Source organism: Nannobrachium achirus, assembly GCF_963921795.1.
Source record: "Nannobrachium achirus genome assembly, chromosome: 5".
Classification (NCBI taxonomy): Eukaryota; Metazoa; Chordata; class Actinopteri; order Myctophiformes; family Myctophidae; genus Nannobrachium; species Nannobrachium achirus.
Window position 1 is genome coordinate 38626065 of NC_137814.1, and position 27707 is coordinate 38653771.

Genomic DNA, 27707 nt, shown 5'->3' on the forward strand with positions numbered 1-27707 from the left:
GCTTTTATTATTAGCTACAAAATAAAATAAAAACTATAAAACTCGTCCCCGTGCCGTGCTACAATCTACATCACCGTTTAAATGAGCAAACAGGCAAGGGTTGGAGAGGTCCTTTATATGAGGTTTTTATATGAGATACTTCAATGGTTTCCAGTGGAAATAAGCTTAGTCTTTTCATGGATCTCCTTTTAGTAGACCTTGTACCAGTGAACTGTACCGTCATGAAACTGTACCTTTTCCTATGCAAACTTCTAATAAAGTCTTCAATCAATCAATCAATCAATCAATCAATCAATCAATCAATCAATTAATCAATTAATCAATCAATCCAAATTCTCCAAAGAACCATTAGGTCTATATTATAGACCTATCTCTACTATCTATATATATTTTTTTAATCTAGGCTTTTTCTATATTAGGTATCATGTTTCCTCTTTCTATTCCACTGTGTTTATCTTTCTCTAGACAATAATTAGACACAGCACACGTAAAGGGTACAAAATGCATTTCCTAATTGGGCCATGTTGACTTTCTAGTTGTCACATTTTTAGAGAAGCCCAATTTTACGCGACCCTCTTTGACCCGTAGAGGGCGCTATTGGCACACACTACAATGCTATCACATAAACACGTAGTAGTTACACGCGCACACATAGACACGCGTGCGCGCGCGCACACACACACACACATACACGGAAGCAGTGGCACGCGCACACATGCACACGTCCAGCTAGCTGTAACCGGCTAGCTGCCTGCTCCGCTTTAGAGTGTCCAGGGGCGTCACAAGGGGTGGGGGGGAAGTGGGACTGAGTTACTAGGGCAACTTCATTTAAGTGAACAGGGCATAGATATATGGAACACGGTCCCTGGAACTAAATATTTTGAGATGGGGGTCCGCGGCCAAATACATATCATTTTGGGGGTCCTTGAGCACCACTGAGATAGAAACATGGGTTTTAAAAAAACAAAAAAAAAAACCTTAGAAGTATTTGAAAGACTTGCACACATTTTCACGATTTTTCAAAAATAGCAGATCTACAAGCTCGCTGTGAGCTTGTACCGGTATATCTGCTTTAAAGTCACCCAGGGCCCCAGAATTTGGTGTGACACCCCTATGTGTGACACCCCTGAGAGTGTCCTCCCTGCACCCTCCATCTCCAACCCCCTCCCCTCCATCCATCCATCCATCCCATCCCAGACCAGAGCTCGGCAGGCAGCAGCACAGAGCTGCACACAGTCGACATGGCGACCGAGAAAATAGAACACCATTTTCCTAAAGAAAGATGAAGCTCTTCCAAGTGTTTTGGAACGAGTGAGTATCCGCTGACGGGATATGACTTTGAGTGTTTCGTAAATGAGTACGACCGGCCAATGGCCGCATTTCTTTCGTTTTAGTGAATAATGGGTCTTTAGCTATACTTGCTAACAGGCTAGCCTGGCTAGGTAGCTGTAAAGAGCCCAGGCTACACAGTAGCAGCACCACTGCTGGGAGGAGTAGCGTTAGCATTTAGCTTTGTCTGATCATCAGTGTGTGGATTGTTGGGAGTAAAGTAATTGTGGTTATTGAACCATTTTAATGTGCTAGAATCGTAGTTGAGCACGGCACATCAATTGAACAACGTGGATTGTTTTGACATAAAATAAGATGTGAAGGCTTTTCCATGCAGTTGGCATGTAATCTAACGTTAACGTTACATAATGTCACTGTTGCTGCGTTTTCCAGTTTGTCTTTAGTGTCCCGTTCTGTGCTACATTAATACGTACATTTAAATGTCATTGCACTGCGAGTCATAACTCTGCTGCAGTCACAACAGCATACTGTGTTGTGCATTTCATTCTTAAGTTATTCTTATTATTGTTGTTGTCCAACGACGTTAGCCTTAGCCACCCATAGCTAAACATGCTAACAGTCGGCTAACGTTGTGCGCTAGGTTGCAAGCCGCTAGCATACACATCACACCTCCAAGTGTGTTTTATGAGGAATTAAATAGAGAGAATGTAGAATAACGTGGAAGTTTCCCACACATTCGCGTCCAGACGTGGCCACAGACAACTGTGAAACGTGAATTAGTTATCTGCGCAATGTTGATGTTCTCTGGTGTGGATAAGTTGTGCTGCTAGCGGCAGGATTGGCTAACTGTTAGCCTGTCCAGGACCCTTTGTCCATGATCGCAGCGGTAACAAGTAGGCCACACACAACTGTTGTTTTGATCTTATACCGAGACATCTTTTCACTCAACGTTTCGTGACATACATTACTAGGTTTGAATTGTTGCATGTGTTACGTTGCTGTCATCGGAGGGGAAGGACTTTTAACATGCCATCCATAAAATGTTATTCTGCCATCATTTCCGACCAGCGTTAAGCCATTTTGAATTCATAGTATCTTATTGACACACATTTACATTTCTAAATTTTATAAACTAATTTAGTCAGCAACATACTTTTTTTCATTCATTTTATTTACAACTCATTCAGAGAGTTTAATTGTCAGTGTGGTTGTAATATGTAATGTTGACGAGGTACATTTTTTCAAATGTAATATCCTGTTTTGTAAATCTATGTAATTAAGATATTGAATCCATTTAAAATTAACCCACCTCTCTCTCTTTCTCTTGCAGTATTTGTCACGTGATGTGATCCAAAATCCACAATGTGTGAGGACATTTGAGAACGATTAAGTTCGGAAGAAATTTTTCTTGATTCCAGTGGAATCTTTCATATATTATATTATTATATTTTTTCTCTGTGTAAAATCACACACATTTACACACACATCCCCCCAAAAACCCTGCCACACGTTCGTCCAGTCAACATTTAACCATGCCAGTGCAAGCTCCGCAATGGACAGAGTTCCTGCTGTGCCCGATCTGCACGCAGACATTCGAGGAGACCGTTCGTCGGCCCATAAGTCTGGGCTGTGGACATACTGTGTGCAAGATGTGCCTGAACAAGCTGCACCGCAAGGCCTGTCCCTTTGACCAGACAGCCATCAGCACAGACATCGAGCAGCTACCTGTCAACACTGCCCTGCTGCAGCTCGTTGGAGGACAGGTGAGAGACCTTGTATGTGTGTGTGTGTGTGTGTTTGGATTCCTCTTTGTTTGTTTGTTAGTGAAATTGCAGTTGTCACCCTTTTATGGAGAAGTGCATATGTGTACCTGGCAAGGTAGGCCTTGTTGATGAATAAGGTACCCAGGGGTTGACACTAAGGTCTCAGAGCAGAGGCACTTGCCCGATGGGCAAGTACAGGTCATGTTATACTTCCTCAAAGGTCATGCCCACTTGCCCTAAAAGTAAATTGTCCATTATAAAATGATAGGTAAGATCTGAATTACCTCTCAAATTAACCCCTATTTCTTTACTTTCTGGGGCTGTGTGATTAAATATGTCATACCTCAATACCTCCAAATCCAAATACCAAATACCTACATAGCTATGTTTGAATGTGTCCATGGTATTATATTTTTTAAGTGTAGCAACAGTAAACAGAACAGTATAGGCAAACGGTGCTTTATTTTACATTCCACAGAACAGAAGACAGAGCGCTCTAGCCACGTTTAGGTGTTTAGGCAGATGTGTTGTGTTTATAGACGGTTACTTCCCCTCTCTGCCCCTTCCCCTCCCGGGCGGGCAACCTGAAAGCAAACTCTACCTGCCCGAAAGTTTTATTTACCTGCCGAGGGCAGGTGGGCAAACCTTAGTGTCAATGCCTGCCTACCATGTGGAGGTTTATGCAAGCATTCAGATGGGGTGTGTGCATAGCAGTGACCTGAGAGAGCAAGAGAACATTGTGAGAGATTGTTTTTATCAGGATGTTGCATATCAGGAAACTATTTGGGAAAAAATAACGACATTGTGGTCCGTGGAACAAATGCTAAACCTTAAGGTGGTCCTTTGGTCCTTCATTTTGGGGCAGTGTTTTCAGAGCGGTCGGCCTTGGTTTGTCAGTCTCACCGCTGTTCTAGCCCATATATTGAGTTTAGATTCCCCCGGACGTATCAGTAGGCCGAGATCCTCTGATTATGTGAGACTATAGGTTGAGCTATAATTATTGTTTATGCATATTATTGTAGTGGTATGTCCATTTAGCTTAGGCTACGTGATAAACATAGCTCTGAGTCTGATGTAGTCCTTGATGAGTCACTCACTAGTCATTTGGTTGTGGTTGGCTTAGCTTCATTCAGTCAGTCTGCTGGGGAGTTGGCACACACTGTCAATTATTGTGGTGCAATCAATGAAGCTACCTTTCCGGGAGACAGAGGGAAGCCCAGCCAACAAGTGTGTGCCACACATTAAATTGTCCTATAGCTTTGAGCTTTGTTGGCAACGTTTCCAGGAAGAGTTAGAAATGTAACGTTGATAAAGCAGTGTACTGTGTCCCAGGAAACACAGTACACACGGGTGGTTATTCAATTTTTTTCTTTGTCTTTGAACTCAAAGGGTTAATAATTATAGCTATATCATTTTATGTTGAACCGATCTGAAAGTTTTAATACAATTTGCCAAATTTGAAAACTCTTATCTTTAAAAGAAAACTATATTCAAATGTCACAACAGCCATCATCTAAAATTATACCAGTATACCAACAAAGTATAACAGTAATAATAGTATATACCATAGAATATAATATATCATTTTCAGTATCTACTATATTATGTTGTATGTATGTAGGTCAAAGCAGAAGATATAACAGAAGTAGAAGCATAGATACAGGCAATGTAGACTGTACACTCATACTCATAGTAGGCAGACAGGGGCATCAGATGTAGATATGGTAGCAGAAAATATACATCCAGTTGGCCAGCAATGGGCTTGAATGTCTTTTGTTGGTGGCATTACTACATTATTTCATACTACATTATTATAACTGAACTGTTATATAATTAATTATTGTCATGAATTATTGACGAGCAATGGATTTTGTCGATAATTTGCTAAATTATGATGGCACAGAAGGTCAACAGGTTCAGGTTGCTGTTATTGAAACTTGTGCCCCAGTTGAAAAGTGTTGACTCCTCGTGGCTGCTCAACAAGTGACAAATGCTTCAACCCTGTGTAATGTCACGTTTGTGACTTGTAGAAATCCATCAGAATGGGTCAGTCTTCTTGAATTATTTCAACACAGATTTGTTCATAATGTGGCAGGGTAAAGTTAAAGTAGGATGCGTCCTGTGAACGCCTCAATGCTGAGTTCAATGCTTTCTTAATTATATGCGTCAGACATAAGTCACAGAGTTCAACATCACTGTAACAACACTACTATTGTGAATCTCCGTCTGTGTATTGCATGATATTGTTGTGGCTGTGAAGCTGTCAGTTGAGTGCATAGCGATACATAACATGTATGTACCTATAAAGGTTAACCTGGTAGAGTAGATTATCTCAATATGCCCTGATTGGTAGAGAAGCAGTCCTGCTGGTTCCATTCTATGCATCTTTTCCGCCTCAATATCCATATACCAGTGATTATTATAGTCAGAGGCACACAGATTTTAAGCATTGAAGTACCTTTTGAAATATTGAAATGTATTTAGTGATTGAAACAATATACCCTGTGACGCTTTGCCCTAAGATAGTGGTTCTCAAACTTGGGGTCGGGACCCCAAGTGGTGTCCCCAAATTATTTTGTGGGGTGACTGGGATCCCCAGATGAATGTCATTTGTTTCCCTCACTCAACGGTTAACAAACCAACACACAGAATAAGTGTATACAGGGTATCTGCATATTTATAAAGTGATAATTTAAGGACTTTCAAGACTGTCGATCTACATGCTAACTCCTCACAGTGCGAGGCGTTGTGAGCATGTAGTTAGGCTATTTTCACAATATTTATCTATGGAACGAGTCACATTAAATGTAATACCTACAATTCCAAGTGCTTGTCAGGGTGGGGGTCCCCAGTTCAAATATGTTTATTTTGGGGGTCACGGCCTAAAAAGGTTTGAGAAGCCCTGCCCTAAGATATGGTAAAGAACCAGTGTTTGGTCTTGTGTACCACACAACGGGAGGGAGAGTCAGATCCAACTATCTCTCTTCGACCTCATGTACAGACAATGAGCCACTGAGCTCTTGCTCCACTGAGACAAGTTGTATCATTGCCAGGTTAAAGTTTACAGTACACGTGTATGTACACCTTTACAGATGAATGTGTGCACTGTAGAATGGTAAAAATGGAATAAACAAAAGTAACAACAATGGCTCACACTTAAACTCCTGGTTTAAGGCATAGTGCAATACAAAGTTCAGGATTTTATATAATATATATACCCTACTGTTTCACTGTAAATTAAGTTTGACTACCATTACATTGATCAGTGGTGACAGCCCTCAACTGTTCTTGATTTTGCACCAATCATACTTGTATTGGACAATGCAGGAACATTGATGATATATTGGTTGAGGTTTTGGAATTTGTTATAACCGCGTTGATAAACCAATGTGGTTGAGTGGGTAACCTCACCGGTGGTAACTACAACGCTTTATGTTTTTTATGTTTGTCTTGTGTGTATTATTGTCAAAATGTATCTGTTGATATCATGTGCTCAAGCCAAGAAATTAGTAATAATCAGGCACTGGCAAAATAATTCCCTCACACCCCGAGTGATATTCTTTATTGGGAGACAGACAAATATAGACACATGAACCAAACAGTTTTTATTGAGTTCATGGTAGACATTTTATATAAAATAATTTGCAATGCAAAACCACGATAATGTGTTTTTTGTCCCAACCATAATATTGGTACTTTGTTATATCCAGTCTAGTGCTACAGAAACTTCAGTTGAACACAGTTAAGAGTATGTATATCAAGTAGAGCTATATGTACGTGTTATGTGTAATTGTAACCTGTCTGTATGTTATTGCAGGTTCCTAAGGTTCAGCCAGTTGCCTTGCTCACCAGTCCAGAGGACTCGCAGCACTATGAGGAGGCCAGAGAGTGTGTGGAGGAGCTGGCCCTCTACCTCAAACCCCTCAGTAACACCAGAGGTACGGTACACACACACACACACACACACACACACACACACACACACACACACACACACACACACACACACACACGCACACGCACGCGCGACTGGATTCTACTCTGTCCTCTTACATTATTTATCGACAGACAGTGCAGTGTTTCCTAAAGAATTAGATTCTATTTGTGGTGGTGGTAGCTGACGGTGGGGCGGTGTGTGCTCGCGGAAGGAAGCGGCACCCACACATTCTTAACCACGTTGTACTACTAGCAAAAAATGGTTGATCTACAAGCTCACAATGCGTTGCCTTTTGATGCCAGGTTGAATTGATTACACACAGACAGACACACACAATATAAAAAAGAAAATATTTGTATGGTTGAAATTTCATTTTTTTACAGAACAACGTATACAGCTCCATTGTAAAAAAAAAAAAAAGGATCTACTATAATGAAAAATATAAAGTCCTCCATTGCCAAAACTCCATTGCTACACTGCTAATTGTTGCAAAGTTTACACCCTCTGTTTTGAATATTCTATTCTTTATGGGACTTTCTGAAAGAATTATTCCAATGCCTGGTCATATGGGCATAAATTCCAATGCCTCTGTGATTGCTGCTTGTGTGTGTCCTGACTACATGACACAGAATTTACAGAAGAATAGAAATGCACACCTGCATGCCCTGCTTCTGCGCTACTGTAGCTGTCTCTCCCACAGCAGTAGCATCCTTCTCTCTTCCATCTCTCTCACCATTAGCTAAAACTAGACCTTCCTCAGCCTTTCTTGCTGCTACAGCTGCCACATCAGCACTGGTTCAAGTCTGGAAATATTCCAGACTAGATTGGCTGCTGGTAATTTATAGTTTAATACTTAACATTAATTATCCACTTGCACAAGCAGTCATTATTAACTAGGAGCTGTGTACATCGTGCTGCTAATCCCGACAGCCCAGCCATATAGCTAGGCTCCCTACATACTTGCTAGCAACTTATTTGAAGAGTTGGGTCTCTGAGATTGAGGTTGGGGTTAGATTAGATTGAGGTTCATGATCCTAACCATTTGTGAGCTCAAGATTGATTTTATTCATGAATTTGGCCAACTGTCTTCTCGGCAGGGTAAAGCGGACTATCCTTCCTCCCACGCATTATCTTTCGATTCAGACTAGTGTGCATGGAGAGGAGGGGTAATTCACAGACGAGTCTGATGTGTTTGTGAAAGAGGGACTACAGCAATGTGCAGCTCTACAATGAAATAAGATTTGACCTATTTTAAATGGTAAAGAAATGTCACAATGCAAATGGACGGAAAATTTGTAGAGTGAATTGCACTTTCAGTGTCATTAAAGTTGGAGGGATCTTTTATTTTTCAAAACTTTTAAGTGCCATTCCCGAACTAGATTTTGGAACCAGCCATGGTGTGCTGATCCCGAACTAGTTTGGGATATTGTTTTATATTACATAACACTAGCGCGCGGTCAATGAGACTAACGGGTGATAGAAAACTCCTTTGGGTGATGACGTCATCCTATTCATTGTGCTGCAAAGAAACGGCTTTATCTCGGAATCTTTCTCCAAAAACGCTTTGATCGCTGAGAAACGCTTTTCTTTTTCACAACGACACTGGGCTGCAATGGTCAGCCGCTGTGAAATTTTTCATTTCTGTATGAAAGTAAACATCCTGATCCCCATCACAACACTGTGAATTTCCACAACATGGACACAATTGTGGCTTCCGGGGGTCTTCAAAATAATGCGCAGTGAATGGCGGCACCCTGTATCCAAATAATTACAAAAATAATGGCACTAAAATTAATGGAGATAATTAAATATTCCTTATTGGATTCCAACTTAGAATAAATTGTGACGTGTGCGAGGATAAACCCATCTAACTATTCATTTAGCAAATAATGTCTGTCTGACCATCTGCATGCTGACATCACTGATACTACAGTTTCGCCGCCATGGTAACCGTCTGTCTGCATGCTCACATCACGTCATACTCTGATGTCCTAGTACTGACATCACAGACTGCCTGGACATGGAACACCATGTATGAGCATAAAGATCTGCCCAACGCGCACTCCAACATTTCTTCTGAGACTCCTACATCCAATCCCTCAGATACTGTGCACACCCCTGTGCACTTCATTCATTCATCATCATTCATTCATCATCACAGTTTACTGCCTGTCCAAAACAAATTAGAAACAACCAACCTAGAATGTAACTGGAAATTCTGGACAGTTGAACCATTCCTTTGTCCTTTGTTCACCAAACTGAACTCCTGTGTCATTTAACCAGGGGTGGGTCTGAGCAGCACAGCCCAGAGCATGCTGAGTCGGCCCATGCAGAGGAAACTGGTGACTTTGGTTCACTGCCAGCTGGTGGAAGAGGAGGGACGTGTCAGAGCCATGAGAGCGGCGCGCTCTCTGGGTGAGCGCACTGTCACTGAACTCATCCTGCAGCACCAAAACCCGCAGCAGCTCTCGTCCAACCTGTGGGCCGCCGTCCGTGCACGAGGATGTCAGTTCCTTGGCCCAGGTAGAAAGAAAGCCCTCAACTCTTTTTAAGAACACCCACTTTGTTTTTGCTCAGTGTTGTTTGTGTGTGATTTATGTGAAGGCTGTGCTTCTGATACTCATGATTGAGGTTTGTTTCTTCCGCAGCCATGCAGGAGGAGGCTCTAAAGTTGGTTCTTTTGGCTCTGGAGGACGGCTCAGCTCTTTCCAGAAAGGTGCTGGTTCTTTTTGTAGTCCAGAGGCTGGAGCCACGCTTCCCACAGGCCTCTAAGACCAGCATAGGCCATGTGGTGCAGCTTCTCTACAGAGCTTCCTGCTTCAAGGTTCGTCTTGGGACTAATGTCTATTGCTTGACCTTTCTATTACATATAATCAGTCTTTGCATATCCAACCCTGAGAAACCCCCATTAGAAATCATATACACCCTGGCAACCATCAAAAAAAGTAATAAAATCCAAAGCAAACAAAACCATAAAAGCTCTCTGAGAAGCAGAAATGTACCAAAGCACAGAATGTAATGTAAATACACACTGTGTAACGTTCCTCCTTACTATCTCTTTTGTCGCCTAGGTTACCAAACGCGATGAAGACTCGTCCCTGATGCAGCTGAAAGAAGAGTTCCGCACATATGAGGCTCTGCGACGCGAGCACGACTCTCAGATTGTTCAAATTGCCATGGAAGGGGGGCTGCGCATCGCCCCAGACCAGTGGTCCTCCCTGCTTTACGGAGACCAGTCCCACAAGTCTCACATGCAGTCCATCATCGATAAGGTATGTGCTGCATTTGTTCATTGTGTGAGTGGTGGAATAGCTCTGTTTAGATTTCCTGTTGTTTGTGACCATATAGCATATTGTTTGTGTGTTCCTGAGATGTTAACTATTTGTTTGGCTGGGTAATTGTCCGGTAAAACCTTTTATCTTGCCTGTCAATCATAAAACCTCTCCCATCATTGAGAGTATCATTCACTTCTATATGTGTGCTTTTGGCATAGCTGCAGACCCCAGCCTCGTTTGCCCAGAGTGTCCAGGAGTTGACCATCGCCTTGCAGAGGACAGGAGACCCAGCCAACCTCAACAGACTGCGACCACATCTGGAGCTTCTGGCTAACATTGACCCCAGTCCTGGTAAGTAATCCGCTTTCTCTATGTGCAAGCTTAGTGCTCTCTCTCTACTTTGTTAGTCAAAAGTGCAATTAGCTCAGAGATGCAGTAAAACACTTGGGGCAAAAATTATGAACTGTCCATTCACCCACTGCTCTTCTGTGGTCTGTTAAACATAAACTTAAAGATTGATTGAGAATACAAAAACCTTTTCTTTTTTTCTCATTGTTCTGTTATTGTCCACAGATGCACCTGCTCCTACATGGGAGCAGCTGGAGAAGGGTTTGGTAGCAGTGAAGACGGTGGTACATGGCCTGGTTGACTTCATCCAGAACCACAGCAAGAAGGGAGCTGATCCTCAGCAGGTCTGCCTGACTTTTGATTGACACAAGACCCAGTGTCATTTCATTCAGTTGTGAATTAATTGTCAATTGTCAATCAATTGTGAACTACATTTTAAACTTTAACTTTAGTTTTTTACAACAAGGGTTCATATTTTAGATTGTAATTAGAGAAAAGAAAAGATGAGTGTTAAAATGTTTTCATTTACTGCTTTCTATTGTGTATTGCATGCGTACAAGTGGCTAAATGTCTTTTTACACACAATAAGCCGGCAATTTCCTTTTTTACTATTTACACCAGCCCCCATAAGTCACATCTGCCAATGAAAGATTGCGGTGCATCTTGGGAATGGGATTATTGTGTCTAAAAAGACATATTTAGCCACTTGCATGCATGCCCCCAACCTGGGGGCATGCGTGCAAATCAAAATCGTTAAAATCACGATAGAAAGAAGTAAATGAAAATATTTTAACAAATCTTTTCTCTAATGACTAACAAAATAGGAACCCTTGTTGTAAAAACACAAAGTTGTCCTTTAAGCCTATCAGAGGAATTGTAAGGGTTTGATGCCAGTAAAGTTCAGTAGTTTGGGCATAGTGTGCAACTCCGTTCAGATCTCTGTAGTACTAAAGATGTACATGTATCTCCATTTAGCCGCCTCAGCACAGTAAATACAAGACCTACATGTGTCGGGACATGAAGCAGAAGGGAGGCTGTCCCCGTGGAGCCAGCTGCACCTTCGCTCACTCTCAGGAAGAGCTGGAGAAGTATGTCTGACAAATAGCGACATATACTCAACAATTTATTTTGATATTCCACATTTATCCTTTCTGCCACTAACGGTCAAGAGAATACATCGAGAGAGTAACCGTTTGCATGCATTATTCGTGTCCCCAGGTATCGTAAGATGAATAAGCGGCTGGCGGCTCGCCTCCCTGGCTCAGGAGGCCTCATGCCTGATGACGGCTGTCCCCTAGATGTAGCAGTGACCCGCAAGCCTTCACCCCTCACCAATGGCAGTGGTGGCCCCTCCTTGCTTATCGCCCGTGGCACTGAGTCGGGACCGGGAGCTTATGATCTGCTGCGTAAGCCACATAAGATGGATGGAGGGAGTTCCAGTGCCCCAGGGTCGCCCCCTGACTCGTGAGTTTCCTTTTCCTAGCCTGGTTGGCTGGTTTCATTAGTGTGTATGTGTGTAATAAAAAATATTTGTGGATCATATTTCTTGTTTATCTGTAGCTTGTTATTGTAAAAAATAAATACCTAAAAAAAAGATTATAAAAGTATTTTTTTTCTAGCTTATGTACATTTCCTGGTCTGTTTCTAACTCACTATCTCTTTCTTGTTCTCCTGTAGCCTGGACTCTATGCCTAAACCTGGAATGCCCCTGCCACCCCATGCAATGGTCCACCCCAGGGGGCCACCAGACCACCTTTCTGGGGTAAAGCAGATGCCTGTGGTATCTAGGGGGTCTCCAATGTACCCCCAACAGCAGCAACTGCCAGAGATGTACTATCCTGACAGTCGCCCTCCACCTTCTGCTTCACAGTATGAGCCTTCACAGTACCCAGCAGGTGAGAGCAGACCTGCCCACGTGTGTACATTTTGCATACCATGTATATATTAGAGATGGGACGATAAGCGATATTATCGTTTATCGTGATAAAGAACCCTCACCATAATCGTAACGTGGAGATTTAATTTATCATGATATCGTCCTCCGTCATGCACTGGATCAATTCACCTTTTATTTGCCGAGCTGCATATCCGGTACAACTTAAACCCTCTATAATTGATAAAAGGTACTTGTAATACCGGTATACGTACTTGATACAGTGATATTGAGTGCTGGTGAATGACATGAATGCTGAATTAATAGTGTGCATGATATTGCAACTGGGATTGTTCCCAAGCAGTAAGTCATGTGAATGATGTGTGTGTGTGTGTGTGTGTGTGTGGTGTTCCATCTATAGGGCAAAATGTCTAGATGGACAGATGAGAAAAGTAATTAAAATCTTTTTCAGAAAACTCCTTGCCATGGAAGGGGGGCTTCCATGGCAAGGATTTAGAAGGCGTTTTTAGAATCGGCCTCAGGTCTAAATGCAAATGAGTGAAGGTCTTTGCACACTGCTGCGTTTTTCGGGCCGAATATCGGAGTGAATTTCGGAGCGCGTGAATAAAAAAATCAACCTCACGTTATGTCAATCACGTTTGCACACTGCCGCCGGTTTCGTATTTATTTTCGGACCAGGGTTGATTTTTTCCCTTGCTCTCTCTCTCTTTCCTCTCTCTCTCCCTGGCCTACGGCTTTCGGATTTCCAAAACGCAACGAAAACATGCAGTGCAGTGTGCAACCACCTTTAAGGTATAGTCAGGGAATTTTAGCACAATACCTGTCAAAGCTGGGAATAAATTTGTTACCAAACGATTTCTTCACCAATGTGTTCATAAAGGTGTCTAGTAACATATCTAACAAATATTGAAATTCAACATCCCTAGGAGAATATTTGACAGCTAGGGTAATTCTGGGTCTCATTCACTTACTATACACTATACTATAAGGGAAAAAAATACTCCCAAAAAATATGCTTTAAGTAGTAATGTGAGGGGTCTAACTAGGTTTTTTTAATTATTCTGAATCCATTGCAAGCATTTGTTTTGCACGAAAAACATCCATTGGGCCAAAAACACCCCCAAAGAACGATGGTTTTGTGATGAGTCATCACTTTTCACAGTTCTATGGGGTCCATTGTTGGCCCAAGGAATGTTTTTCTTGCAAAACAAATGCTTGCAATGGATTCAGAATAATTAAAAACACCTAGTTTGACCCCTCACAGCATGCCACTTAAAGGGCCAGTTCAATCTGAGTCATCATGCTGCATCATATGATGCAAAATGCATCATCATTCATGCTGAAATACTAAAATATCTCAAAACACAGATTGAACACAAAAGATAACTCAAAATTGTGTTGATCGTGTCCCAAACAACAATAATATAAGATCTGGTTGCCCCAGAGGTGAACTGCCCCTCTAAAGCATATTGTTTGGGAGTAATTTATTCCCTTATAGTGTATAGTAAGTGAATGAGACCCAGAATTACCCAAGCTGTCAAAAATTCTCCTAGGGATGTTGAATTTCAATCTTTGTTAGATATGTTACTAGACACCTTTAAGAACACATTGGTGAAGAAATCGTTTGGTAACAAAGTTATTCCCAGGTTTTATTAATATTCCCTGACTAGTAGGCCTGAACGATTTTGAGAAAAAATCTAATTGCGACAGATATTGCGATTTGTTTCACAATATTTTCTAAAGTACCCAAGCTGTCAAAAATTCTCCTAGGGATTTTGAATTTCAATCTTTGTTAGATATGTTACTAGACACCTTTACGAACACATTGGTGAAGAAATTGTTTGGTAACAAATTTATTCCCAGGTTTTATTAATATTCCCTGACTAGTAGGCCTGAACGATTTTGAGAAAAAAATCTAATTGCGACAGATATTGCGATTTGTTTCACAATATTTTCTAAAGTAGTGTAAGTGATATATATATATATTTTTTTGTTAAAAGGTTGAAGCACTATTTTCTTATAATAAATTATTTTAACCAAAGAAAATCACTTAGCCTACCATAAGTCAAGCTTCAGTTGAATATTTAATGTGTAATACATTTAAAAAGAGTATTACTAACTAGGCAAATTGGCAATCAGTTCCAAAAAGATCCCTTTTATTTTGCTTAAAACGTTTTTATATTCAGAAATATCTCAGTAATGCTATACTCTCTTATTATTGTCACGGAACAATTTACCTTATAATGCTGCCTTGCTTTCATTACACTCAAGGCAAAAAAAATGCACCTTATGACACCATGTTTCGTAACTAAGTACATTTACTTAACTGTACTTTGTGAGCTTGTAGATCTGCTATTTCCACATATTTGGTATTTTTACTTTTGATAAGAAGTACATTTTGATGCCAACACTTTTGTACTTTAACTCGAGTACAGTTTTAATTCCGGACTTAATTACTTTTTAACGGATTGCAGTATTGATACTTTTACTTAAGTATAAAATGTGAGTACTTTTTCCACCATTGGTTTCACACGTGTTACCGTCGCAAAATAAAACATTGCTTTCAGTTTCACTTTCAGCATCACAGCAAATGAAACGGCAGCTTTTAATCTATGCACAAGGGTTTAAGCACGTTATAACGATTACAATAACATTCACTACCTGCAGCCATGGAATACTTTGTTGGAACGGAAATTACAGCTTTTATCACACTGCTGTTGGACAACTAAAGAAAGCGCAGCCTTTGTGATTTGCTAATCTCGTGGTTCCAAATCACGATTTCGTCGTTAAGGTTTAGGAGTATGTTCAGGTTAACGAATGGGGTTTAACAAGTATGGTGCACTGTTGTGGTACTCTTTGTCAGTGTGGGGGTAAAAATGAAGTGTTAAGCCTTTTTCCCCAATTGTTGCAATACCCACTGTATTGACTAGGTTCTCCCATTGCCTTTCACAGGTTACCCCTACCAGCAGCCGCCACCATATGTCCATCGTGGTTATATCCGCAATGCTCCACCACCAAGTGAACAAGCTGGGCCGCATTACCAGGATGCCTACAGTGGTTATGGCCCCCCAGATCGCTCCTACCAAGCCCCTCACTCTGGTCCGCCTTTCTCCTACCCTCCCCCTCCACACTATGATACACGGGGGCGACATGGCCCCTACCCTGGCCCCCCACCTCCTCCCCAGCCATACCCCTCTCAGAGGGAGGATCTGGTCAGAATGAGCCCAGCACCTCTCGATGGCAACCCTCAGTCAGCAGGACAGAGTGGCTCACTCTACCACCCTGAGCACTCTGGTCGGGACAGGTATACACCAGAAAGCTACTATCCACCAGGCACCCAGCCTCCACCCATGAGGGGATATAGGGTGAGTTTAGTTTGATTCTCCTTGGTGACGCTTTTCTTTGGTAAACCCTGTATGTTTGGGTTAACCCTAACCCTGATACGTGTAGATGGCTAAAAAGTGTACACACTTTAACTTGCAGACCAGGCACTCAATACGATGAGGTTCGCAGTTATGTGCTGAATTATTTAATTCATACTTGGGTCATCATGGTATATGTGAACTTAAAGGAGGACTTCACCACTTTTCAACCTATCTTCATATAATAGGTCCTCACTAATGTTCATAATAAAATAGCGCAATTCTTTTCTACTCAGTCCAAGTCTCCTAGGAGAGCTGTGGGAAGTTCAGAATCCATCGTCTTGTGACATCATCATTTTCCAAAAAATCATCAATCAATATTTTTGAAAAAGATATTTAGATTTTTATTATCACGAGAACAATGGCTTCCACTTTAACATTGCAACTTTTCAGGAATAGAAAGCCTGCAGTTTCCATTAGCTTGGATTCCCAATCGATGATGTCACAAGACGATGGGTTTCTGACCTGCCCACAGCCCTCCTCTGAGAAAAAAAAAGCTATTTTTTAGTGAGGACCAATTATATGAAGATAGGTTGAAAAGTGGTGACGTCCTCCTTTAAGTTTGAACATTTCTGAGCATTTCACTCTACAAGTCCTTGTCAGAGACTTTGACTAAATATCATTGTGTGCCTGTGTTAGGAGCCATCATATGGCCGTTCTCAGCCCAGCCTAGACTACCTACATCGTCGCCGGCAGGAGTTGATATCCCAGCTGGAGGAGAGGAAGGTCATCTCGCCTCCACCCTTCGCTGCTTCCCCAACACTCTCTCACCCCTTCCCAAGCGACTACCCTCCTGAGGTATGCTTTAACCAGTGAAAAATAGCAGATATACAAGCTCACAGCGCGGCACCGAGTGCCGCGCTGCGAGCTTGTAGATCTGCTATTTTTGAAAAAGTCGTGAAAATGTTTGCAAATCTTTGAATGTATGTATTTTCAAAGCGAACGTTTGTAACTCAAATTTTGCTTCTGGGTGGTCCCTGGAACTAAATATTTTGAGATGGGGGTCCGTGGCCAAATAAATGTCAGTTTGGGGGTCCTTGACATGAAAAGGTTTGAGAACCACTGACATAGTAGTCTCTCAAGAACAGACTAACTAACAGATCTACAAGCTTGCAGCGCGGCACTCAGTGCTGCTCTGTGAGCTTGTATATTTGCTATTTTTCAATAGTTAAAGCATAAAATAATGATACACAAAATGTGTACCCGTTCTAAATGGGTTAAGCAGACAGGATAGGACCTCACCTGTAAAGGGTTACATTTTCAAGTCAGCACTGTAGTAGGGGAGACTCTGCTATCATTGTAGTCAGCTTAATATGGAAGTACAGTGGCATGTTTCAGTTCTGTTGAGGAACTGTTCCAAAGGGGAAATGGTTGGTTGTATATTATAATATCTTGTTTACATCTCTGCAGTATGGTGAAGAGAACTCAAAAGCTTTTGGGAAGGGCAGAGAGCCTGACTACGCAGGACAGTACTCGCCCTGGTCTTGTGATACGATTGGCTCCTACATTGGCACCAAGGATGCCAAACCCAAAGATGTCATGGCGCCAGGCTCCATGGAGATGATGGTGAGTTAATCTGGCTTTGTCTTCTGTTCTTGGTATGAGTGTTTAGTCAGGTAAATTAGCTCCAGGTGGGGATGAAAACATGCCACCTGGTTCCCCTGTCATGTCTTCCACTAACTTCTTTGCACTCATTAATGATGATTCCCTCTCTGTAGAATGTGGAGGCTAAAGGTCTGAGGGATCAATCTCTTGAAGCTCCTCGGAGGGGGGCAGAAGTAAAGGACGATGACCCCATTATCCCATTTGGACCTCAGCCCACGGTGTCACGTTTTGGTGCCATCTCCCGCACCTCAAAGACGGGCTATCAGACCACTGGCCCTATACAGGCTATGGCCTCAACACCTCAGAACCCCAACTCAAAACACATGCCCATGGCTGGTAAGCAGTTATTCATTTGTTGTGTATTTTCTGATATCATTATATTTAAAAAATGGATTACACATGAACACAAATATTCTAACAATGGCTATTTGCTATACTCTACACTCTACTTGGTGTGTTCTTGTAACACATCATTGTCAGGTGTAGCAGTTAATTTCTCTCGACATTTCTATCTATTGACAAATCTCCATTCTTGGCATCGTCAGTCATGGAAACGAACAGGAGCTCAATCACTATTTATTGTCTTCCCCACAGCAGAATACTCGTATGGAAACCATGGAGGATGGGGCGGAGCCTCTTACCCCTCCCACCAGACCGGCTCCTCCTCCTCTCAGGGACACTTTGAGCGGTGAGTCTTATACTTGTCCTATTGTGTGGCGTGGCTCTGCCAGAGGCCAGCCATCTATGATATTGTCTCTGTCCGAAGCTAATATAGCAAACTGCTGGGCTGATCAGTGACAAACCTTGCATGCACGACATGCTGCCAGTAGTACCACCTCTTCATTTCTTTTCTTATTTTATACTAAACTATGCACAAAAAGTTAGGAAACGTGTGGGTAGCGCCCCCAAAAAATGTGCCAAAATGGCCTGCAATACTATTCTGCTGGCATTCACTCTTTTGGGCGTCCCTGACATAGAGTTTAAAATTAAAGTGTAAAAATGGCCAATATGTGTTTTTTTCTTTATTACTGTGGGAGAGTGCAATCATTCAATGCACCAAGCAACAAAGGTGAATACCAACAGAACAGTATTGCAGGCCATTTTGATAATTCTTTGGTGTGTTGCTCATTCCGCAAATGCCCAATGCATACAAGCTGTCCCTCGTAAACGGTGACTAATCAACGATAAAAATGATATAAAACATAATACCAATTGGTATTGTTAAAGGGAACAAATATTGGGCCGTAGTTACGTTTCTTAACTTTTTGTGCATAGTTTATATTTTACCGTATATTTTGTAGTGTAACTTGTGTAAGTCAGAGGGGCTGTGATAGAGCTGAAACCATGACCAAATATGCAGGACAGTGTGGATGGTCTTGTAAAGGTTTGTCCACCTCTCTCCAGCCTGCCTGTGGCAGCGTCCGACAGAGAGCAGCTAAAGATTGAACTGCAGCAGGTCAACCAGCAGATCAACCAACAGACCCAGATGCACAGCATGGAGGTATTGATGCTCTCTTATCAATTAGAATACTACCTGTGTCTGTTTCACAGCTTGCATTCGAATCGGTATCAGTTTTATGTGATGTATGAAAACAGCCAGCACATAATAAACTTCCACGGACAGAGCAGCGGGCAGGTTTCAACCTAACAGGTCTTCCTCAGCGACGACACTGGGGAATACCTGTTAGGTTGAGATGCATCATGGAGAGGTAAATAAACAAAAACAAAAAAACACATTTAATGTGTGCTGGCTGTTTTCTCAGTTTCACGATATCGTTGAGCCGTGCACTTTGAGACCTTTGTTTAATCTGCAGTATTGCAGGCATTCTCCTTCACAGTGCTTTTTCTATCTATAAACGCACAAAATCTCTCCATGCATATCAGTGTGTCCCCTTGCGTATTACGGCTGATCGACTTCAAAACTTGCTGAGGACCTGAGGGAATACAGCGCAAGTGGGAAGTCCACACGTAGTGGCATATGAAATCCTTATAGGCCATTCTTAAGCCTTTGTGATTGTAGTGGGTTTTTATTTGTAGACAAATCTACGTGGTTAAGATTTATTTATTTTTGTTGGTATTGATTGTCCTCCTCCCTTTCCTCTTTAGGCTGCCAGTAACTCTTTGATGATGCAGAGGGAGGCCAGTGCTATGGCAGGCCAGCCCAGCCAGGGCCAGGGAGGAGTAGGCCAACAGCAGCAGGCAAAGTGGCCAGCAGGGGGCAATAGCTCAGCAGCAGTTTCCAGCGAGCAGCTCAGCCTTGAGCTCCACCAGGTGGAGAGAGAGATTGGCAAGAGGATGGCCATGGTGAGAGGACTTAATGTGGAGTGATAGTCATGTGGAGTGATAGTCATGTGAAGAATCAAAGGAAAATTACCCACTTTTTTTCTCATTGTTTCTCCTCCCCTAAAAAAGACAGCCTATTATTTTTAGGCCTTTGCCCCCCCCCCCAGTTTAGCCTTTTTAGCCAATTGCCCCTCCCCACACATTTTTGTGGTTGTGCCACTGCTGTTGTAGCCTACTGCCTCACCTCTGTCCTACTCCTCCCGTTCAAAACCATGTGCTGACAGGCACTACCCCACCTTGTAGACCGGCCTCCCGCCCCTGTGCATGGCCAGTTGTGTTCACGTAGACACTTGGCAAGCAGGATTTGCCATGGTGGATCTGAACTCCATGGTGGTGGATAGGTACTTTTCATAGACATATAAAGGTAGACGCCTTGCCCGGCTCTGGGGTGTCTGTATCTCGGGCGCCATTTTGAGGGAATACATGGCAAGCTTTGTGTGCGTCACATAAAAGGAAGTGATTGGCCAGTAGTCTTTCCGCACTTCCCGCCTTCCCTGCGATACAGGTTGCGCCAACGAACTGCAGCCAAGTTCGGGGGCTAGAGGAGGAGGGAAGCCGGATGGGAGGGTGATATTTGTCAATGCACATAATCCTACAGGCTGGGACTAGGAGCAGGAGGAGTAGGACAAAGGCTCTATGTCCTCCCAGTGGGGCTCTGGCAGGTGAGCCAGTAGGGTACAACAGAAGTGGGAGGAATTAATAGGCGTAACGACTACGGAAAAAAGGGTAAAAATAATAGGCTTCTCTAAATGTAATGGGGGGGAAAGCTGCTCTAGTTGGTTGAGAGTTATCATTGAGCATTACTGAGGGTTATTCATTAGCCCTTCTTTTCCAACAGGAGAGCCAGGTGGCCCATGACGTTCAGCAGTATAAAATGAAGGCTGCAGAGAACGGACAGCCGGATCACAAGACCCAGCTGGAGGAAATCTCTCTGGCCCTAGGGTGAGCCAATAACATGTACAATATCGTTGTTGTCGGGTGGAAACCTTGTATGTCCAAAACCGTTTGTTTTGTATTAATCATATTTTAAACGATTTAAACTAGTGAAAACAGCCGATCTACAAGCACACAACGCCGTAGATCAGCTGTTTTCACTGCTTTTGTGCGATGCTCTTGTATGATGAAGCAGTGCTTTACTTTGCGAAAAAAAAAAATTACAAATTTGAAACTTGGAGATACGAGGTTTCTGCCCGACAGCGGCGATATGTTTGAACTAGAGCCTGGCCGAACGATGCCACATAGTTTTCTCAAAAAGCATAAAGCCAATCCTTATCCATTCGAAAAACGTAAATTTGGTTAAAGTTTTAAGAACTAGCCAATCCACAAGCTCCCAACGCATCAAGCTTTTAGATATGCTATTTTTTGTAAAATAATGATATATTGTTTGGCTCTTGTCTGAGCACAAACATCCTTGAATGTCTTTTCCAACCGTTGCCTGACTCCGTCCTATCCCTCCTTACCTTTCTAATTTCAGTGAGGTGTCGAATGGCTCCAGCAGTCTGCAAGACAGTGGGGTTGGTGGATCCATGCTGTCACTGAGCAACAAAACGTCATCAATGAGCCTCTGTTCCGATGCTGGAACTGGCGCTTCAGACATGCAGAAGAATGGTGTGGTCCATTCATGCTCTTAGACCACACATTTAATACACACACACACACACACACACACACACACACACACACACACACACACGCTCGATTGAAAAGCATGCACAGGCACACATACACACATCAGTTTTATTTAGAAGATGAGCAGTATCTGCCGTGATATGAATTTTCTTTCTTTTTGTTCTGTGAATGAGCTTTTTTTAATGACTTCATTGCCTGGAAACCAGGGCATTTGATAACATTTCTTGTTTTTGTTGTTTTGTTTTTTTACTTGGACTACAGATAAACAAGGCTCACAAATAGAGAATGTCAGAAAGGCAAATGGTGGTGATGATGACGGTGGCATTGATAACATCTTGATTTAAGAAGACTACCCCCCCAGTGCTGCACAGTAGCCATGGCACACGCAGATGGGTAAAATATGTCGGCTTCAGCGATCCCCAGCCCAGATAATTGCTGAATTGTAGCTGATAAGTTAACAATTTGAGCACAGAGAAGCAAAGCAGATTAGTTAAAACAATTGCATAGACCCCTTTTGCACGATAAACCTTAACATTCGTACAATTAGCGTCGTCCATTACAATGTGATGACTGTTTTATAGTTGTAAACGCGGCAGAAGTATGATTGTTTGTTCCCTGACACCCCCACCCCCAGAATTGTAATGTGGTTGGCCAGACGACGAAGGTCCGGGGAAGGAAAAAGCAGGCAAATGTTGCACCAATCCTAGGCCTTCAAATGCCAATAGGCAAGGTGTTCTTTTCTAGTCACATGCACTACCTGGCCCAGCCATGAGAAGTATGAATTTTATTAGTGCATTTTATGAATACATCATATGTCTGTTTCATACTTGAAAAGCAGTATATTCTATATTTAACCAAAGCATTCTGTTTTAAAGATTGCAAATTTAAGTCTTTTTGATAATGAGCTTTCCTCATGTTTTCTATAAGGGAACCTACTATGAGCTTCTCTTGGTTGAGGTGTGACTTGTGGTTTGGTTGCAATGTCTTTGCCTGTATGTTCTGGAGGGGTTGGCATTCAGTCTTTTAATTGACTGTTGTGGAGTTCTTCACACCACACTCAATGCCATGAAATAGATTGTGTTTTACAAAACATGCTTATATACACAGTATACTGTAAGAACTGCTTTTACGGCATAAGGAGTACTTTTGAATATGCACAGTCAGTGAAACCCAGATTCTTTTCCACAAACAGGAGTAATGGTTTTCCCTTCTCGGAGCTCCCCGTCTGGTCACACAAAAGGCCTCCCCATTGGGATTATTGTGTCATTGGTTCTCCTTAACTTCTATGAAGTTGCGTTCCCTTGTGTGTGTTTTTTTTTTAATGCTTTACATCGTTACAATTTGGGGGGTGTGGCTGACAAACAAAGCTCTTTGGTCACCTCGGAGCCTTGTTTTTAAAACAAAGACTTTATCAAACTTTCTCCTTTTGGTAATTGTACAACATTTCCAAACAACTTCAGAAACCTAACTGCGTAGTGCGTATGTGTAGAAATCCTGTTCTATCTTTTGGCGTTTCATAGCTTTATAATGCATTTAAAGTACATAAATTAGGTTAACTGTGTTAACTGAGGGGAAATGTATGTCTCACTGTAATATTTGTCCTTTGAAGAGATTTTCCTCTTAAATTGCATGTAGTCACATTTCCAGTTCACTACAGTGAGTGTCCCATTGTCACATCATGCTATTGGCATCATCACCACCACCACTAATACCTGGTCTGTGTCATGGAATATTGTTTATTGCTGATGCTCAATAAGGAGCTTTTTGCCTTTTTCTAAACAATTGACATGACTGGCTACACTTATAGAACCACCCTCAAATGCAAAGAGTGGGTCCTTGTATGCAAACGGTTAAAGGATAAGAATAGAGGTGACGCGCTGGTCATTTTGGATTAACATTCAGCCTCTGGGTCAGACGAGGGCTGAGAAGGAGCTGACAGTCTGGTTTTAACAGATGCTTGGTTACGAATATTATGCCATGAATTGGATAACTGCACGTATGGGCTGATGTAATCTGTGGCCATATTCGGTTAGTTGAATACCTTTCCCCCTGCACGATCAATAAAGGTCTATAATTATCATTTGGCCATTCAAAAATATATATATTTTTGATCAATTATCTTTTATTTCTTTCATTTTTTCACCCAATATAGTAATTATGCCAATTGCCGGCCATATGCATCTAGTCCCCGTCACTGCCAACCCTTACTGTTTGGGGAGTGTGTAGTTAACGACATTTCTCCTCTGATAAACATGGAGATGCCGCCACTTCTTTTCACCTCACCTTCACTTGCCAGAGGAGGATTACTGGGAGGGTGTAACGCTTCCTTCCAGTTTGCTCCCTGATGAACACCCTCCCCTGCTGTCTTCCACCCACAAACACGTAGGGCTGTCACGATCATGACATTCTTTGCTGGCCATTAATCATCACACAAATAATTGCGATTAACGATATAATTGTGATTTGGGTATTGAACATTGGAACATGACATTTTCTTATATTTGTTTGCCCATGGCAGATATGACAAATAACTTAATGACTGACAAATGACCTGTACCAATCATCAAAATGAATAATGAAATTATGTGCTATGGTCAAAACGGGACATGCATTTAATAATTTTATATTCTCAAAAATATAAAAAATGGCCCATATACAAGCTCAGGATTATGCAAAATAATTGCAATTATCTCAAATAATTGCAATTATCTCAAATAATTGCGATCAGGCAATTATGTCATAATTGTGACAGGCCTACAAACACGGCCAGTTGTGTTTGTTGGACTGCCCGGCCAAGCCGGAGGCGCCGCAGAGGAATCACTCTCCACAGTGGTAGAAAGGAACTTACCCCCTGCGACACAATTCAGCCATTTGACTGGGCATCTCTTATTCCAGTTTGTCAGATCTTATAAGGTGAATGTTTTGGGGTTTCCTAGTTTTTTTTCCTCCCAACCACACTTTTAAGCCACTCAGGCTGTTCCTTGCTACATTTATTGTTTAGGTACACAACTCAACTTATACATATGAGTATGTATACATACATTAATATACTAAAGCACTATTAATGTGCCACCTCTTACTACTCGCTCAGCATTTATATTAAATGATCTCTACTTAGAATCAGCAAAATATTTTTTTTGTTTTTGTTTTTTGTTTTTCTGTCCACTGGTTGCCAACACAGACTTTATCCTTTCCCAGTCGAAGGACTTCTGTGCGCATTGATGTGTTCACTTTAATCTTTTTGTGTTCAAACAAAGAAAATGTTCTTTATAGACTATGCTTCCGAAGAAGACAAAATTCAATAACTTTTGAAAAAATACAAAAAAATGTTTTTTGTGTGTGCTAGATTGTATTGTAGAAAATGTACCCTGACTATGGCTTATTTTTTTTCTCAGTGAAGTGTGCTGTACTGGGTGATGGTGTTGAGGTATTAGAAAATCTTTTTTTCTCCTCCCGTTTATCCCCCCAAGTGGCAATTCAGGAAGTCTCTGATGAAAAGGTTGGCCTTATTTTCTTCATGAAATGCTCCTTGTCCATTTTAACAGCATGAGATGATCAGGAGCTAATTGATGCTAAATTGGCATGACTGAGGAGTCGTACAGAAAGACTTTAAAACTATCACTCGAATTACCAAAAATGATATAACTATAGATCCAAAATCTCAGTCGCCACGACCGATTTCAGTCACTTGGATTCCATAGAGGCCAGCATGACTTTATTTGGCTTGTAACTTTAACATAGCTTCTCTGCACCATGTGGCTGGTCAAGTCAAGCCCTACAGTAATAAATACATATTTTAAGATTAAAGGTTTATTCCCACCGGACGCAATAACGATATGTCGGCGTTCACATCAATTATGACGGCTTTATCGTTGTGGTGTGGACGCTACCATCCACTTCAATTGACAACGATATTCTTTTTATCGTTATCGCGCCCAGTGTGAAAGGGCCTTAAAGGACAACTTTGTTTTTTTACAACAAGGGTTCATATTTTAGATTGTAATTAGAGAAAAGAAAAAGTGAGTGTTAAAATGTTTTATTTGCTTCGTTCTATTGTTTTATCGCGTTTAGCGTGCTAAAATGTGGGGCATGCGTATGCATGGGGGCATGTGTACAAGTGGCTAAATATGTATTTTTAGACACAATAAGCAAGCAGTTTATTTGCAGTTTATTGCTATTTAGTATTTACAGTCACACTTCTAGCCCCCATAAGTCACATCCAACCATGAAAGTTTGCTTTGTATCTTGGGAATGGGCTTATTCTATGTAAAATGACATATTTAGCCACTTGTACGCATGCCCCCAACAACTGAAATAAGACTCTAAAACCATAGAAAGAAAGAATTTTAACACACATCTTTTATATTCTTTAATTACAATCTAAAATATGAACCCTTGTTGTAAAAAACTAAAGTTGTCCTTTAAAGGGTATTTTAATTGGTCATACTAGCGCTAGAATACATGCCTCGGTACATCAGAAGCATCTTTGATAAAACAAATGTCAACTAGGTGGCTGTGTAGAACAGCGACAACATACATTTAGAATGTTAATAATGAAACATAATTTCACATATTGTGCTATTTATTTAGGAAACAGAGCACTAGTTTGGGGGGGGGGGGCTCCTTTCACGCCGTTTCACAAATCGCAGATTGGGAGTTGACCTAAGTATCTTTCTTTTTTTGTTTTTTTGCTTTAATCCCTGCTTAACTCATGCAATAATACAAATCTCTTAAGATTTGAACTACTTTTGGTTAGCAAAATGTTATGGACCTAGTTCAGTTTGCATTTTCTTTCTTTTTCTTCTTGTAAGTGTTGAGTAAATCACTGACTTCCAAGTCTTATGTTGATGAGTGCATGGCGTCATGTCAACACGTTGTCTACAGTGTCAGTGTGTCACACACTGGCTGGTATTCAATTACAAGTCACAATTGCCCACCTGTTTAACCACTTAAACCCTATATACTTTAGTTGACTGGGGTCACTCGGTCTGCTCCTTTTTTACCCCTCTACACCAAATATCTTTGATAATAGCAGATCTACAAGCTCGCAATGCATTGCAAGCTTGTTTGCCCCAGAATAGTGATGCTAGGGTTAAAGTGGTTAGTTGTGCCTAGGGAATTACAATTTCAGTCAAAAGAGGGGATGAAAGATTAAACAGAAATAGGGTGCATTTTAAGAATCAAGGTCTATTTGTCACTACTCATACAGGTACAAGCAACAAAATGCAAGGACCTCTATGAGTTTGAGTTTTAGCTTCTCAGTCTTAAGATAACTGTTAACCTCCAGCATCATGCTTCCTGATTCTATATAATGGGGTAGCATTGACATACTGATAATACAGGGTGGGTTTCCATGCTTGAATAGCAATGAAGTTTTTAAGCCTCCTGTTTTTGTTTTGTTTCTGAGTGGAACTGCTTCCTACCCTATACTCACACAGCCAATTAATCCCCCCCACTCCCTTGACCACTGAACTCTGTTACTGCTGTTTGAAGCTCTCATATTATTCCCTGACTTTCTGGGGAGATGTGCAAATAGCATTTTTTACATGATTACTCCCTTGTAAGATATCTCTTAAATTAAGGTACAGGTTTGATTTCAGCAAGAAAAAGTTTTTATATGTATATTATACTCCATTAAGGAATGTCTAGAATTATCTTCCTCCAATGTGGATGTAGCCATTATTACGCCATTTTATGACTTTGTAAGAGAATTCACTGTGTGAAAATTGGTTTGCATTTTTGTATAATACAATCTGCTTTTTTTTTGTTTGATACAAGAGGGAGGTCAAACTGGAAGTTTGAAGAGAGGAAAAAAATTAACCTGTGAAATTGAGAAAGCAAAATGTAACTTATGTACTACAGTGATTCTATGCTGATGGGGAAGGATTAAATGATATTGCTAACTCTGCAATTTTGCCTCATGGTTTTTAACCGATGCACCACACTCACTATCTAGCAGGGGTTGACATAAGCTCTCAGAGGCACTTGCCCGTTGAGCAAATACAGGTCATGTTCTACTTTCCAAAGGTCATGTCCACTTGTCTGAAAAGTAAATTGTCCATTATAAAATGTTAGGTACAAAACAGCTTGTGTGATTAAAAAAGTCATACCTAACTTTTTTATGACAAATACCTACATAGCTATGAATGTGACTATGTTCACTTGTTATTTAATATTTGTAAGTGTAACAACAGTTAAAAC

The 27707-nt window shown here is 41.4% G+C and overlaps 1 protein-coding gene across 2 annotated transcripts; it reads left to right on the forward strand.

Annotated features, from left to right (window-relative positions):
- The first annotated feature begins 1206 nt into the window (after positions 1-1206).
- rc3h1b (ring finger and CCCH-type domains 1b) lies at positions 1207-27334 on the forward strand. 2 transcript variants are annotated; one of them, XM_080726888.1, is made up of 20 exons: positions 1207-1311; positions 2621-3053; positions 6871-6991; positions 9274-9513; positions 9639-9814; positions 10062-10262; positions 10484-10616; positions 10839-10957; positions 11589-11701; positions 11832-12077; positions 12291-12508; positions 15460-15872; positions 16569-16727; positions 17340-17495; positions 17648-17870; positions 18129-18222; positions 18939-19035; positions 19641-19838; positions 20716-20819; positions 21352-27334. In XM_080726888.1, the coding sequence occupies exons 2-20, from the start codon at positions 2823-2825 to the stop codon at positions 21506-21508; spliced, it is 3399 nt and encodes a 1132-aa protein (XP_080583014.1). In that variant the 5' UTR covers positions 1207-1311; positions 2621-2822; the 3' UTR covers positions 21509-27334. The 2 variants fall into 2 exon arrangements, with proteins under 2 accessions (XP_080583014.1, XP_080583015.1); XM_080726889.1 differs by having other exon boundaries at positions 18132-18222.
- The last annotated feature ends 373 nt before the right edge of the window (positions 27335-27707 follow it).

Coding starts and splice junctions, on each gene's coding strand:
- rc3h1b (XM_080726888.1), top strand. CDS start 2,823: ATGCCAGTGCAAGCTCCGCAATGGACAGAGTTCCTGCTGTGCCCGATC. Junction 15,873..16,568: donor CACCCATGAGGGGATATAGG/GTGAGTTTAGTT, acceptor TGCCTGTGTTAG/GAGCCATCATATGGCCGTTC. Junction 19,036..19,640: donor CCCAGATGCACAGCATGGAG/GTATTGATGCTC, acceptor TTTCCTCTTTAG/GCTGCCAGTAACTCTTTGAT.